We start from the raw sequence: 17,442 nt of genomic DNA on the forward strand, positions 1-17,442 counted from the left end.
GGAAACAAGATGATGTATTAGATTCACCTTTTTGCAGGGCGGTTCCTTTTTGATTCCTTATGTGATAAAAAGGACCTCTCATTAAAATAAAATAAATGTTCAATAATCTTTTACAAAACATTCCTCACATCAGTGCCTGATAAATGAAAATTCTGAGAGAAATGCTACCCTTTTGATGATTTATAAGTGTTTGCAACATGTTATATTTTTCATTTTGTTATTGATTTAAAATTAGCAAGGAATTCATATAAAAAAATCATTTGACACATTGCAAGCCTTTATTTATCTGAAATAATATAATACAGGAACAGCTGTTTAGCACCCCTCCCCTTCACACAGAGAGAGACCCAGGAACACAAATCATATCATGATTCTATTTAGTGACCATGGGGTCTTAAAAATAAACTTTGGCTACGTAGATCTCTTTGTCCTTTAAAGAATGGAAAATATTATCTACTTCAAACCCTGCTGAGTCTCTAAAAATTCTTGGGATACTATTACAGTGAAGATGGCACTGCATTCAGCAAAGGCACACATTATGAGTGGATAATGGTTGGGTAGGAAGAGATAACAAATAAGATTAGTTATTCTGATTGATTCATTCAAGTTCTCTTCCTTTTATGTTTGGACTACTGAAAAGTTTTTTTTTAATCTTATAAAATATATTTGTAATAGACGCCTCGCTGAACAATATTTAGTAGTGGAATCAGCCGTCATCTTGTAGAACGTATTGGTAGATATGTAAATCATCATGCAAATGTGATAGATTTAGTACCCCAGATGACTTATTGACTTGTGTGCAGTTGCTTGATTGTTGAGGACGGAAATACAAGTACAAAAAATTGTGATGCAGTTAAGAATGAAATATGCTATTTGGATGAAATGGTGCAAAGAGAACCACTTTTAGGAGGAGTGGGAAAGAAATGCTGTACTCAAGGAAGGAAGAAAAATGCTGATTTCTAATTGTATCACCAAATGATGAACCTACAAGCACGGTATCACTTCCATTGTAAGTATTCTTGCTGCAAATCAAAATATAATTATCACAACCCATTGTGGCATGCTACTGATTCAACATAGTTGGACTCCAGAGCTCAGATTTGAAATGAGAAAAACAATTACTCTGGAGCTATAGAACACGGAGTCAATCCTTAACCAACAGTTTTACCTTTTAAATGTTTTTGTTGTATTCTGAATGGAAAATGCTACATTAAAACATTTAACTCCACAATTTAATAAACGTGTGGAAAACAAATCTGTCTATTTTCAGAGCATCATGTGTACAATTCAATATTTGAATAATTAATTAATTATCAACTAATGCTAATTCATTGTTCAGGTATAAGCCTTATGCATATAGGTTATTAAGATACCAATGGGATTTGAGAAGTCTAACTGCAGAAGTGTCTGTGCAGAATTGGTGATCTTTTGGCTTTTCTGTTGGAAAAATGGATTATATAAATTAATTTTATGTCAGTTATATCAGTTGTGAAGGCTAGATCATGCAAGCCTTTTCCTTCTACATATTATTTATCAGATTTCTTTTTCGTAACATGTGCTTGAAGTTACGGTACACAACGGAGCAGGTCAGAAATAACTGAAAGTCAGTTGCTTCATGTGAGTATCTGTTTGAAAAGATGAAAACCAAATCATGCTTGAAGCCAGCAATATGTTTCCTAAAATAAATATTAAAATATTGTAATATGAGTATGTACACAGCAAAAGGAAAGCGAAGTTCTTTTCTGTAATTTTCCAATGCAAGAAATATCTATTCCTTAATCATTCAGCAAATGCTACCTAATGGATGCTTAATAAACACAAACCTGACCTCTTCTGAGGAGCTTAATAGAATTCCTGTACATAAAGTATTTGAATCACTATTACATGAAAATCACTGTTTTTGCATTTTTCAGTGAACATGTATGTTATTGATGTATGTTGTGAAGTAGTCTCACATCTTTCCGGCACAATGGCAGAGTGTTTGATTATTATGAGCAGGGTTGTCAGACCCTCTGTTGCCAGATTCAGGTTGGCATACTCCTGAAGATTTGGGGATGGAGCCTAAGGAAGGCAGGGACCTCAAGGGGTGCAGTGCCATAGAGTCCACCCTCCCAAGCATCTGTTTTCTCTGTAGGCTGAAGGTTAGCTAGAATTTTGGGAAATCCCTATGTGCTACCTTTTATCAAAATTAGTCTGGTCTGCTCCCTTTTGGTGGGGGGAATTAGCTTGGAACTGACATGTAATGTGAGAGCAGGTAAGTGTCAGGCCTGACAATAAGGAGATCACCAATTTTTTCAACATTCACTCCCTGAAGAAAACTGCTTAAAAATTGAAGAAGGGTTACAATTTTATTGAGGAATTAAAAATAATAAAAAGTACACACATACATTGCAAACATTTGTACACAGAGTTTTGAGATGTCTCATAGAGACATATGATCTAAAGTGGGAATAAGAGAGAGAATTGAGGGAAGGGCTATATTTATTGATCCAGAAGGGGGCTGGGGAAGCAGGAGATAGTAATCATCACTGCTCACAGGAAACCATGTTGGGCACAAGAAGAGAGGTCCAAGGGCAATTTGTCATGAATTTTGAGGGTCATTATAGGAAAAAATTTGACCCTCTGGCTATAAGAGGGGCAATCTTCCCAGAACAAAGTTCCCAGGCAGTGCTGTGGAAAAAGTCTTGATCAGATTAAAACCTAGGAACACCCAACTCATGATGAACAAATAAACTCTGAAGAAGAGGTTTAAGATTAAATTAACTTTTGGGGGGAAAAGGTGCAGGGTGATCTAGCTGGTTTGCCAGTAAAATTAGGGTTTGGGCATTTGCAGTCTTTTTGTGAAATTGGAGCCAGGTGCATGATCTCAAGGTTGTTGTTATCCAGATTTAAGTGTCTGAGCCTTCAGAGAAGGCATTGTCTGAAGCTATGCGTACTTAATCTAGGTGGGAAAGACGGATGTCATGTGTCAGGCAAACCATCTTGGTAGAAAAGCCCTTGAATTAAGATTTGGCATCCATTTTACCCTTGTTCTGTTTTATGAGTCTGGGTTGTCTATGATATCAAGAAATGATTGATAAGGCCTTCAGAAATGGTTTCCCTATCTATAGGCTTGCATGGCAGCACACCTGGAGGCCAGCATCCCTAATTGTGAGGCAGAAAAGCAGGGGCAGCTTCCTATTCTAACACCTTTAACTGAAGCAACGGCTGTCTTCTATAGATTAAGCAGAAGTAGGCTCATGAAATCTTAATCTCTGAGAGTTGGTGGCAGTAGCCTTAGGAACAGGCTATGAGACAGGAAGGTAGGTTCGGTAGCCTTCCCCCAGTTCTTCAGTTTTCATCAAGGGGACCACTGTGGAAAGTTAACCGAAATGCCTGGTTTACTTCTGACCTGAAATGGAAGCTTCTGATCTAAGCTGAGAATGGAGGGGTGGTCTATGAACTTTCTTTTCCTTTCCAGGGCAGACATGGATCAGAGTGCCATTAAAATGGCCAGAGAACCAGAGAGAGAACAGCAAGATGTGTCCACTGGCTTGCCTGGGGTGGGCTGAATGTAGACAGTATGGAGATGGGAAAGAAGGGAAAATGTAAAAAACAGTACTGTGTTTAAATTACTTGCTTGGAAAATGAATATAAAGTAATTACTTTTGGCCAAACTACAGGTTATGTTTTTAAGGAGTTGGATGTGGGGTCCCTGGAATTGATTTGGTTTCCTCATAAGCCATACCAGCTGTGGCAGCGGGGGGTGGGGGAACTGATTCAGCTTATGATTGTGGGGTTCCTGACCTCCTGCGTATACCATTTTCCAATACTGAAATGGCCCAGATGGGGAGTTCTTTGCTTAACTTTTGAGCTGCATGTTTTAAAAAATGTAATTGGTAGCTTGGTCCATTGGTAGGAGCAGACTGAGATGTGAAAAATGGCTGTGGAACAAGCCAAGCTGAGCAGCCTCTGTGCTGCTACAAGCTACTCAGATCAGTAGAGCTGACAGTGTGCATTACACCCACTGCATCCTCCCTCAAACTGGTAGCAGTCCAGGAGAAGACAACTGGGTGAGCTGATATCACATCGAACTCCTGATGATCGCTCTGAGCAAAGTGACTCCTGAGGTGTTGGCAGAGTGGCTGGGACTTCGTTCTGCTTTCTCTTGGTCACTAGCAGCCCGCTAGGGTAGTGACTCAATGGTTCCCTTTAGTGAGGGAATCTGGGACCACTTTTGTCCAATACCAGCATTCGTTCATATCAATGTGAATGATGGACTGGGAGATAACAACACTAGCCATTCTGGACACAGGAGTTTACAACTATCCAGGGTTCTCTCCAAGAGAAGGCCTAGAAATATTGTGTTTCCCCGAAAATAAGACAGTGTCTTATATTAATTTTTGCTCCCAAAGATGCGCTATGTCTTATTTTCAGGGGATGTCTTATTTTACTGTGTTCTGTTCGTCGGGCATGCTTCCAAACAAAAACTTTGCTATGTCTTACTTTCGGGAGATGCCTTATATTTCGCACTTCAGCAAAACCTCTAATACACCTTATTTTCAGGGGATGTCTTATATTCGGGGAAACAGGGAAACAGCTTGCTGAGGGTTCTGAGTTATATTTTTTGAAATATATAATGCTGATGTTCATTTGGTTCAGGAAAGAAATAAAGCTGTGTGCAGTTGTACAACTATTCATGCCTGCTTAGTAATGTCTGTCCTTATGGAAATATGAAGAAGGGCAGAAACACAGTAATGTATTTTTTACAGTGAATTCACATGTAAGCAATCTTCCTTGGGAAATATAGCTCTTTCCCTTTCCCTTCTAGATTTCTCTGTGTTGACATTAGTTCTTTCTGTTTTGAAGTCCCTTCTTCCAGAACACACATTCAGAATCTGTAGTCTGTAGTCTGAAATTAGAAGTGCACATTGGTTCTTTTTTACATAAGTGTTTAACTGCTGCTTATCACTGGAAGCAGCAGTTCTAAATCTTGCTAAATCTTATTTGGCCTATGCTTAACAGAACCTCTTTGACAGCTAGTGTTATTCATTCTTCACCTCACCACCAGTTTCCTTACAGAATGAAGTGACCACAGGTCTCCGAAAATATTGTGTGAAATAAAAAACAGGATTCTCTAGAGGAAGCCTTGTGATAGACACTGAAAACCATTTCATTTATTTCTAGGTGCCCAAGGAGAAAACAGAAGTTAATCTTTAAGTTGTCAGACCTCTCTTTTAGTGACCTAATGAGAAATGACCTTTGAATAATATAGGATCAATTCAAATAATGCTCAATTTAGTATATACAATGGAGTATCAAGAACCAAGCATGTATGCTTGCATGCACAGAAGACCAATATAGACACAAGACACCAGAAGATCCATGATAATCTCTACAATTTAAGGTTTTTTAAGTAGCTGTGGGAGCTCTCAATTTTAAAAACCAGTACTGAGGGGTAGTCTCAGGTGGATCTTGCAGCTTCTTGAATGCTGAACACACAGAATTTTTAGCCAAAAATTGTGTGAATTAACCTCAGTTCAAAGCTTTTTTTTAAAAAAAATGAGAGCTCCTTGACTTATGTTAAAATCAACCATAATTGGTATCTCTACCAAGGCTGACCCTGCCTTGGGGTGATTAAATAACCAAACTGAGGCCTAGGTAGGTTCCCAGTAACTTACACAAAATGAAGCAAAGAAGCAATATTGGTGACATTAAAAAAAGCAATTAGAAGCAAAGCATATAATTCAATGGAGTTATAATGCACATAAAGTCACTAAACCAACTGGTGTCCTACTTACTTATTCCTGGCAGCAGCAATACTGGTTGTTGAAGCATGATATTCCAGAGCATTCAAACAGTATCCTCAGGCAGCAATGATGTGTAGGTGGAGGAAAGGGGAGTAAGAAGGGGAATGTTCTCTATATCAAAGGTTCCTTCTGCACATACAGAATAATGTACTTTCAATCCACATTCAATGCACTTTGCAGCTGTTCGGAATAGCAAAATCCACTTACAAACAATTGTGAAAGTGGATTGAAAGTTCATTATTCTGCATTTGTGGAAGGGGCCATAATCTACACTATATAGACATTGCCAGCTATAACCTCCTCAGCTTCCCAACAAAGGTGGCCAACCAGTGGTGGGTAGGGTTGCCAGACCAAAGTTGGGAAACTCCTGGAGAATGACAAAGATCTCAGTGGGCTTCTATGCTGTAGAGTTCACCCTCCAAAGCATCCACTGATCATTGTAGCTACAGATGAGCTGTAATTTTGGAGGATCTCATGTGGAGGCTGGTATTCCCATTCCCAACCAATCACAGGGCTGTCTCCATGGAACATTCTGAAAGAGCTCCCCCCTTTCCATGCTAGATTTAGGGCTGAATAGTGCAAACTAATTAACAAGCTTGTGACGTGACCTTGATGAGTAACTGTGAGGCTGAGGGGGCATTCGCTGACACCTGAAAAGCAGTCAGTGCCAGAAGATAAGAGTTTTAGCTGACCTTTTCCTCTAAGATGGCTTATGTCTTGACAGCATGTTTTGCAAGTGTCTGTATGTTTTGGGATGGGAGACCCAGTGGTTGTGTGCACATGTTTAGTATATATAAGATCCCATGATAAATCCCTGGCATCCTGAAAAGCCTGTGAATAAAAAATACAAAGGAATTGCTCCTGGGATCAGGATATGAGGGGAATCCAGTAAGAAGAGGAACAGGAACCAAGAACTGCAAGCCAAGTCATAGTCTGACCTGGGAGCTTTTATACTCCTACCAGGTCAAAGGAAATCAGTGGCCTGGCTGGGTGGGAGAAATCGTGTAAGAAGCTGGGAAAGTATTACAGTCTTGGGAATCTTTTAGTTGGTAGCCCCAAATGGCTCAGTTTGCAGTAGTGTGCAGACTGGTCTGATTGTTCCAGCTCCAGAATCTCATGATAAAGGTATGTACAAGGCCCTAAGACATTTATTTCTAGTTAGCAGTGAAGAGCCTGCCTGAGTACTTTACTATGCCCTACCTTGGTTAGCCTTGATGTGAGCCAGATGTAAACCAGAAAACCACATAAGTGGATGAAATCCCCCCAGTTCTGTGTAAAAGGTCCCTGTGAATCAGTTCAAAATACTGTACAAAAAATAGATAACATTCAGTGATGTAGGTATAGATTTTTTATGGGGGGCCCTGCCCCCACCCGCCCTGGGGGTGCTGCCACACCTCCCCAAGCCCCACCTTCAGCCTCAGTGCTTATAAAAGCAGCTCTCTGAGACCAGGGATGGCAGACTCCCCTGCTCCGCCGCCCCATCAGCTGGGCTCCCAGCCAGCAGCCAGCAGTCCCTTCTGCCCTCCCCTCCGGGCAGAGGCATAGATAGGGAAAATGGAGCCTGGTGCAAAATCTGAGTTTTGCAACCTACCCCCCCAAAGGGCGGCCGCTGTGATGCTGGAATCCATCCCCAAATAGCATCACTTTCAATGGTGTTTAAACTAGGGAGCCCACATTCTCCTTTTAAATCCACCTTAAAGAGAGAAACTGGTGTCCCCAGTTAAAACAGCATTGAAAGTGACGCTGTTTTGGGGTGGATTATCCCCAACCCTGAAACAGCATCACTTTCAATGTTTAAACTGGGGAGCTCAGATTCTCCCTTTAAATCCATGCCAAAGAGGGTGGATTTAAAAGGAGAATCTGAAAAATTTGGGGGGTGCCTGCTGTCAGGGGTGCAATTGTTAAGCTAGCAGCACCAAACTTTCAGGATATCTTCAGGAGACTCTCCTTCTGATACCACCCAGGTTTGGTGAAGTGTGGTTCAGGGGGTCCAAAGTTATGGACGCTCAAAAGGGTAGCCCCATCTACTATTAGCTCCCATTGGAAACAATGGGGATGGGGACACCCCCTTTGGGAGTCCATAACTTTGGAGCCCCTAAACCAAACTTCACCAAACCTGGGCACCAAATTTAGGGGTCCATAACTTTGGACCCCTGAACCAAACTTCACCAAATCTGGGTGGTATCAGCAGAAGACTATTCTGATGATACCACCTAGGTGTAGTGAAGTTTGGTTCAGGGAGTCCAAAGTTATGGAGCCTCAAAAGGGTTAGGGTTAGGGTTAGGTTTAGCTCCCATTGGAAACAATGGGGATGGGGCACCCCCTTTGGAAGTCCATAACTTTGGACTCCCTAAACCAAACTTCACCAAACCTGAGTGGTATCATCAAATCTCTGAAATTTTGATGCTGCTAGCCTACAAGCTGCACCCCCTGCAGGTCAAAACCCAAAAACCATTTAAAAATACAAAAAAACCCACAAACGGTTGGGCGGAGCTTCGGACATGTAATGGGGGGGTGTTGAACCCGAGAACCCCCCTTACCTACATCCTTGATAACACTTCAGAGTGAGCAGGCCAGCCAAGTGGCAATTAGTTGTCTTCATCTGGGTCTTCAGCTAGCCTGACTGTGAAACTGATCAAAGGCATCTCTCTGACATCTAATGCATATACAGATTGAGAAAGGACTTGGATGCTGGCTAATTGAAACAAAAAAATGTAAGGAGATATTGGTGAGGGAAAGAGATTTATATGATGAAATTAAAGTAAGCCACATGTCAGTAGCCAAGTGTCAAAGTGAGCTTATGGTAGGCAACAAATCATATAGTTTTCACTGTTCAACACAATACAGAAGCTACAATAGGTACAGAACATTTTGAACATATTGCCTTAAATTTAAGGTCATTACTTTAACTGCCAATTTATTTTTCTGTTCAATTAAAGGTGCTGGTTTAAAAGTCCTTCATGGCCTGAAAGCTTAATTTGCCCCATTCCCCACACCCCTTACCCTGAAGACACAAGAAAACAGAAAATGGATCAAACTATTTTTCCTTTATTTAAAATAATGTAATTTAAATTAATAACTCATCTATGTCATTCCTTATTTTAATAAGCAGACCAATTTTAGGGCAAGCTGCACTAGGCTTCCTGCTGGTCACCATTTTAGACAGATCTGCCCTGGCCCCAGCGCTTCTGCCACTCTTGTTTATCACAGCCTGGACATATGTGTTATCAGACCTGGTTCTAGATCAAATCAAGTCTGAACAATCCTTAGGAGCTAAAATGACTAAACTGAAGCTATTATACTTTGGTCACATGAGAAAACAAGAAGACTCACCAGAAAAGACAATAATGCTAGGAAAAGTCAAAGACATCAGGATAAGAGGAAAAGCCAACATGAGATGGATTGACTCTATAGAGGAAGCCACGACCCTCAGGTTCCAACCTGAGCAAGGCTGTTAGCAACAGGACACGTTGGGTGACGGTGATTCATAGGGTTACCATGAATTGGAAACTGCTTGACAGCACTTAACACAGGCCTTTTCCACACTGCAATGGTGTGGGGGTGCGTTGGCATAAACGACGCTGACGCACCCCCCCCCCCCGGGACCGTTCACATGGACAGTCCTGGGAGGGCGGCAGGCAACGGCGCAGCCTTCACACAGGCTGCTCCGCCCCTGCAAGCTTACCTCGTCCCCTGGACTCCGGCTCATCGCAGAGGCCAGGGGACACGCCCCCACAGGCTGGAGCGACAGCTCTGGAGTCACAGGCCAGGGGGGCATGTCCCCTTGCCTCTGCGACGAGCCAGAAGCCAGGAGACAAGGTAAGCTTGCAGAGATGGTGTGGGGGATATGGCACCTTCCAGCGGTTGGAAGCCGTTTTTTCCGGAAAACAGCAATTCAGCAGCGCCCTCCATGCGAACAGCTCCCTAGGGACGGGTTTTTTGCCGTCCCTAGGGTGCTGTTTTTGGCCCGTGTGGATAGGGCCACAGTCACAGAACTGGCAGCCTGTTTATTATTATTATAATTTTACCCAACAAACTAACAAAACTGATTTTCATATATGAAGAGTTGTTGAACTGTTCATGCAAAAATGTAGTGTTATAATAACTTTAATTTGGAGTCTCCAGCCACTTTGCCCTTGATACAGTTGAGATATGCTTGTTGTTTTGTTACTCTGTCTCAATTTCATTGAACTCCGAACCAGGAATGTATCATTGTCTAAAAATTTAGAGTTAGAGAATTGAAAGGACCAAAAAGAAAGGTCATGTCTCCTGCAAATAGCTGCAATCATAGAATTGAAAAGGGAAACCATGGAATGTGACCTGAGAAAAGTGAATTTTCATTGCAGTGTAATTTTTTTTTGTAATGAAGAATATTACAGTTTATGGGTACATCAGATTCTCTTCCTTATGAACACAATGGATCATTCCTATATGCATGTTTCTTTCCATTATGTTGTTCTATTGAATGCTTTACATTACATCCAATTATTATTTATTAATGTAAAACATTTTTTATCCCACCTTTCCACGCAATTTAGTTTTTCAAGGCAACAAACAAAAATTCATTAGAAATCAGCTTTAAAAACATGTATATATAAAACAACTATTAAAACATGAAAAGGAAGGAAGGTCAGTAGGGGAATGTCAGACCAAAAAATAATAATCTTCGCCCACTTGCATGTACAGATCAGGGGCTAGACAAATCACTATAGAGGGGAAATTCCATAGATTTGAAACTTTGACAAAAGAAGTAATTTCTTGGATTACCACTTGTCTTTAGAGGCATATCTCAGGAAAATGTAGCCTGGTGCAAAATATGACCCCCCTCCCCGTATGGGTGGCCACCCTACCCCCCCATGACCAAACAACGTTTTTTTGCATCAGGTCTTGAAGTCAGTGTATGGGCCCCAGGGAAAAGAGGAGGGATGTGGGAGAGATTTTCCACCCCCACGTGACTAAACTGCCACAGCTCAAGGACATTTGACCCCATATGTCTTCCTGGGCAGTACACCCCTGCTTGTCTTGTTTCAGAAAATGGGGGCACGTAAAGCAAGGCACCCAAAAATGACTGTTACAGTTGTGCAGTTTCATATGCAAATATGCAGGCAAACCTATACTGCATTTTAAAAGTTAATCCTAACACTTTGAATTTGAATCAGAATTAGGAGCCTTTGCAGATGGAACAAGCTTTGAGTGAAATGTTCCTTATGGTCTTCTTCAGCCAACATTCTGACTGTGTCATTCTGCATCAATTATACTGTCTTGCAGGGGGTTGGACTTGACAGCCCTTGGGGTCTCTTCCACCTCTATGATTCTCTGATTCAAAGACAGCCCCATGCAGTAATCTAATATAGATGTCACCAGGGCATCCACTTCAGTGGCCAGATTCCCCTCCCCCCTCAGGTAAGTTCTCAGTAGGTTCACCAGCTGAATCTGGTGGAAGGTACTCCTGACCTTTGTGTACTTCAAGGTGAAGTACAGCAAACCCAACATTAAGTAGACCCAGTCACCCAGACTTGTTTAGCTCCATCAAGGTTTCTCTATTGTACATCTTGAGCCATATCTGGGGCTGAACAAATAATAGCTTTATTACTGATTTAATTGTTTCATATGATTCTCCCCTTTCTTTCTAGAGTTATACTTCATTGTTTACAAATTAATAGTTGCCAACACATTTAACCATTAAGATATTATGACGTTCTATATAAAGATAAACAGCTGAGTCAAAACAATAAAGCAAATCAGTCACCATAGAACACTATGGGTTTTTTAGAAAAGGCATACATCATTACACAAGCATTATCTATATATGTAATTCCCAAGTCTGCCCCCTGCCTATGGATACTTAAATCCACAGATAAGGGGCAGGCTAATGTTCCCCAACAGGTTTTTCCTGCAGAGTCAGAGGAACCCTTAGGTCTCCAGAAAAATCTAAAACTTAAAAAAAACCAGGAATTTTAATCTACACAAAAGAAAGCATTCTTTGTGCATGCATAGAAAACACACCTACCATTGGCAGGGGCTAGTGAGTCAGGGTTGCAGGCTTGCCAACTGAGATCTGCACTGGGGGGGCAGCCTTGGCAGGTTCAGCAATGGGGGAAGGATTACCCCCATAAGTTTTGTGGACCCTTACTTGTTAAGAACATAAGAACATAAGAACAAGCCAGCTGGATCAGACCAAAGTCCATCTAGTCCAGCTCTCTGCTACTCGCAGTGGCCCACCAGGTGCCTTTGGGAGCTCACATGCAGGATGTGAACGCAATGGCCTTCTGCGGCTGTTGCTCCTGATCACCTGGTCTGTTGAGGCATTTGCAATCTCAGATCAAAAAGATCAAGATTGGTAGCCATAAATCGACTTTTCCTCCATAAATCTGTCCAAGCCCCTTTTAAAGCTATCCAGGTTAGTGGCCATCACCACCTCCTGTGGCAGCATATTCCAAACACCAATCACATGTTGCGTGAAGAAGTGTTTCCTTTTATTAATCCTAATTCTTCCCCCCAGCATTTTCAATGTATGCCCCCTGGTTCTAGTATTGTGAGAAAGAGAGAAAAATTTCTCTCTGTCAACATTTTCTACCCCATGCATAATTTTGTAGACTTCAATCATATCCCCCCTCAGCCGCCTCCTCTCCAAACTAAAGAGTCCCAAACGCTGCAGCCGCTCCTCATAGGGAAGGTGCTCCAGTCCCTCAATCATCCTTGTTGCCCTTCTCTGCACTTTTTCTATCTCCTCAATATCCTTTTTGAGATGCGGCGACCAGAACTGGACACAGTACTCCAAGTGCGGTCGCACCACTGCTTTATATAAGGGCATGACAATCTTTGCAGTTTTATTCTCAATTCCTTTCCTAATTATCCCCAGCATAGAGTTTGGCTTTTTTACAGCTGCCATGCATTGAGTTGACATTCCCATGGAACTATCAACTAAGACGCCTAAATCCCTTTCCTGGTCTGTGACTGATAGCACTGACTCCTGTAGCGTGTATGTGAAGTTTGGATTTTTTGCCCCTATATGCATCACTTTACATTTTGCTACATTGTTCTTCCTAATTCATAAACCCATTCTTCCTTCCATACTGCCAGGTTCTAACCATTGGATTAGATTACATAGTGATCCTATCAGTCACCTTCGTTTTATCCCAACTGGATTTTATCCCAACTGTTCAGTGTTAGAACTGTTTTTGAAAACAACTGGGACAATTTCCCAAGGTCAGTTACAGTCTGATATTTAATGACTTTCAACGGCATAAAATTCTAGTAGATGGGGCAAAACAGTTTGACAGTTGGATAAACAACTGGGCCCTTAATTCTCATAGGCTTGCAAGAGAAAACAGGTCTTCTTGTTCTATTTTCACCTATGAGTATGTATCACAGTGTGAAAGGCAAGCAAGCAGGCAAACAAATCTTACATTCTGTTAAGAACCTTGATAAATTATGTGTGCTGTGTGGTATATCGGAACACAAACCTTGCTGTTTGTTAATTATAAAAAGAAGCAGTGCCCAGCAGTTTCAGGATAATGAAAAGCTATCCATATCCTTGGGTCACCATTTGCCATTGCCATACTGGATACACAGTTGTTGAAGTCACAAAACAGTCCAAGGTAAATTAATGTGTTCCTGACATAATCTGGATATGCAACACTAATTCCAAAGATGTGATACTGTGCAACGATTAATTAACTTGGGACAAGTGCTTGTCTCTGATTCTGTATCTACAAAACAGGACTCTGTACTGGATAACATGAAACGTACTTTTGTGTACAAGATGTTGGGTGATGATATAAAAGGTTACTGCTGATGTCATATGGTGTGCAAGATACTCCCGGTCTCTGGCTGAAGGATCTTGCAATCTAAACATTTGATACAAGGAAAACAACAGAGGGAGGGGAAATAACATGGAGATGGGACAAAGTTTGGGAAGAATGTCCATTAGTTAACAGGTTTAAATTTAACACAGAATATGAATTTGGGGATTTGCTAAAAGTTTCATGCAAAAATGTGATTTGGGGTGGAATTTAAAGATGTTAGAAAGGTGGAACCATGCAGGTGTTATGGAAGACACTTTGTTATGGAAGACAATTTCAGTTATAATATGGGGCAAAAGGAAAAAGGATGGACTTATTTGAAGGTCATAAGATATATGGCTGAGAATAAAATAAATAAAAAGTCAGGTCTTTGAAAATGGATTTGAAAATTTTTGAAATTTGAAAATTGAAAATGGAAGCAGTTATATAGAATTTGAAAATGGAAGCAGATATATAGAAGCACAGAAAGTTAAGAATAAGCTGGGAGTGGTCAGGAAGCCATTGCATGAATTTTAGGAGGGTAACCATGTAGTCAGAGTGAGAATGATGGGAGAGAAGTATGATTTTGGCAGTAGAATTCTGTATGGAGGTGAATGAGCCAGATTGCTACAATGGAGGATTAGAGAGAAGAGGGTTTAACAGTCAAGGTTTCATTGAAAGAGCCAATTCAAAGAGTTGCTACAATACTGTAAAGAGAGAAACAACATGACATGGAAATGCACTGAAATGAGAGACAAAGGAAAGAAGAAAGAGAAGAGACTCTAATCCCATGGTGGCGAACCTTTGGCATTCCAGATGTTATGAACTACAATTCCCATCAGCCCCTGCCAGCATGACCAATTGGCCATGCTGGCAGGGGCTGATGGGAATTGCAGTCCATAACATCTGGAGTGCCAAAGGTTCGCCACCACTGCTCTAATCTGTGAGCAGTGTCCTTTTAAACAGTTTGGATAGCAATATGGAGAGGGCTTTAGTGAAAAGATGAGTAATTCATTCTTGAAGATGTTGAATTTTGTGTGTGTTATGTGCTGTCAAGTTGCTTCCAATATATGGCAACCCTATGAATCAATTAATGATAAAGAATTGTATAGAGGAAAAAAGTTCTGGAATCATAGCAGCATATAGGCGGCACTGAAGGGTAACACTGTATGGTCCCAGATGAAAAGACAGGGTATGTTCCTGTTATCTAGGGCAGGCCAATCTAAAGGTGGGAGGCGATTATGCTCACTTTTTGGTGGTGTAAATCTGCACCACTGGGAGGAGGTGCTCCTGGCTTGAAAGTACACTGGGAGTTGACTAATGTTGGCGTCGCCTTTGGGAATACCCCAGAACGCCTCCATGATGCCGGGGCAGTCTTCCTTGTCAACTCAGACACAGATTTGTCATACCTAATAATGTTTTATTTAAGAAAACATGCAAAGGGTAAAGATGGACATTCTTTTGTAAAAGTAACAATTGTATTTTGCTTTTCAGATATATAAAATGTTGATGATCAGGTTTGACTGTCTGTCAATATTGTGGTGTTTCAATTTTCCAGCGCTAAACATTTATCTGCAATTGTCCATATTCACATCTGTATATTGACATTTATCTAAATGCATAGAATTTCTATAATATAAAAATATAAAGGAAAAAGCAAAGGTAATTCATTACTGACCCATGGAGTGAGGTCAAATCATGATGTTTACTAGGCAGACTATGTTTACAGAGCAGTTTGTCATTGCCTTCCTCACTCACACTTTACCCCCAGCAAGCTGAGTACTCATTTTACTGACCTTGGAAAGATGGAAGGCTGAGTCAACCTTGAGTTGGTTACCTGAAACTGACTCCCTTTAGGATCAAACTGAGATTGTGAGTAGAGCTTTGACTGCAGTACTGCAACTTACCACTCTGGACCATGGGGGTGCTTAATATAAAAATATACAGGTGTTAAAATATGAGATATTGAACAGTTTAGGAAAGTGGTTCTCCAGTAAACTATTTGTATTTATGAATTGCTTTATAATTTAATATTCTTGTATGTCCTGTTTGTATTTGTTAGTCAGGAATAGGAAATTGCTAGCCTATAAATAAGTTCATTGATTTATGTATTTGCAAGGCAAAGACATTTAATGTAGTTACTGCATCAGCTTGGTTTTTCCTAGAATTCCTTACCAGACAACTTAATTTTGTCTCTTATTATCAGCTACTAAACCAAAGCAGAATTATGAAGGTTAAATCACAAAAGTTAATGGAGTAAAACCACTATACTGTTGCAATGCCATTTCGATAAATAGTTGCTGCAGCAACAGATGGCAACTGAGAAGAGAATTTATATGGTAGTTCTTTCAATTATTGCCTGTACAATTGTCTTCTCTTTACTCTGCAAACTCTGCAGCATTTAAAATTCAGATGTAAGAGGATGGATTACTCAAAATATCATTCCTTTTGCTCTGACAATATTATCATTGGATAGTTCTTATAAATACCATTAGTACACTTAAAAACTCTTCACTGTCATGTCTTCAATTAATTAATTCATATATACAATTAAACAAAAGGGTTCCTTATGTCCATGGGTAAGATTATCCCCACTTTCCATGCACTACTTATTTCAAGTATTTTTTTTCAATTGTAACAATCTTTATACATCCATAACTGAGTTTAAAACACTTGTCAGGTTTGACAGCTATGAACAAGTAGTTGACCATCCACAATACATTACTGTAATGTTTCAAAGTCTTCCTGGTTATTTCTGGGATCAGTTCAAAATATTGGTTTTAACGTCCAAACCATGATTGCTTGGGACCTTGGTATCTGAGGAATTGAAACTCCCCATCAGTCACTGAAGAGATGTTTATCTGATCCCCCTCCCTGTGTACATTGACATAAAGCAAATATCTACTAAAAAGAAGACCTTTTTTATCTTCCAGGCACCCAAGTTCTGGAATTCTCTCCCTAGGCAAGGTTCCCTGGCACCAACATTATTAACATTGAGATGTCAGGCAAAACTGTTCTGTGCTTTTATTGGAAATTAATATGGTTTTTATCTTATTTTAGCTTCTGTTTTATCAAATTTGATTGAGTTTTATATTTGTGTTTAATACTTTTTATTTACTGATAGTTTAGTCTTATCTTTACTGACTTGGTATTTTATGAGCCTATTTATAATCCAGCTTCACAGTTCTATCTGAAAAACTTAAATATAATTATTTTAAATGAACAGATAAATGAATGATCTAATTTGCTGCACAGGTTGAGCAGAAAATAGACAATTCTTGAAGACTTTCCATAAAGCTTGTTGCACTTCTAAAGGCATTTGAAGAGTTGTCTATCCTCTTGATACCCTTTCCTCTATTTTAACCAATACTCAATTCTTCCTTTGTTACCAATTTGCTTTCCACTACTTCTTACTTAATGCATGCCAGACTATGGATGGTTCTGCACTGAAGAAGTACTATCCAGCTGTAGAAGTATTTCCCTTTACTTTAATGCTACAATTCAAACTTAACCTAAAATGGGCCCTTTCATTACAAACCAAATAAAATGCAACATTTCCTCTATGGAATTCCACATAGTTTTTAGCCCAAAATGTTTTATTTCTTGTCGAAGGCTTTCACGGCCGGAATCACTAGGGTGTTGTGGGTTTTCCAGGTTGTATGGCTGTGTTCTAGTAGCCATTTTCTCCTGACGTTTCACCTGCATCTGTGGCTGGTATCTTCAGAGGATCTGAGAATAGTAAAAGCAAGTGGAGTATATATACCTGTGGAATGTCCAGGGTGGGAGAAAGAACCATTTGCATTGGTTAAAGGTGTAAAGGGTGCAATTTGCAAGTGTAACTTGCATGTGTTAAGTGGAATCCACCCATT

The 17,442-nt window shown here is 40.3% G+C and overlaps 1 protein-coding gene across 1 annotated transcript in view; it reads left to right on the forward strand.

The window, feature by feature from the left end:
* Positions 1 to 844: 844 nt before the first annotated feature.
* The window catches only part of KCNK2 (potassium two pore domain channel subfamily K member 2), a 152,662-nt gene continuing 136,064 nt past the window's right edge, over positions 845 to 17,442 (forward strand). Inside the window, exon 1 of the mRNA XM_048493879.1 lies at positions 845 to 1,009. Within this exon, the coding sequence (XP_048349836.1) occupies positions 976 to 1,009 (34 nt within the window). The 5' untranslated portion in view covers positions 845 to 975. The remainder of the gene's footprint in view (positions 1,010 to 17,442) is intronic.

The sequence above is a fragment of the Sphaerodactylus townsendi genome, linkage group LG01 (genome assembly GCF_021028975.2).
Source record: "Sphaerodactylus townsendi isolate TG3544 linkage group LG01, MPM_Stown_v2.3, whole genome shotgun sequence".
NCBI classification, from domain to species: Eukaryota; Metazoa; Chordata; class Lepidosauria; order Squamata; family Sphaerodactylidae; genus Sphaerodactylus; species Sphaerodactylus townsendi.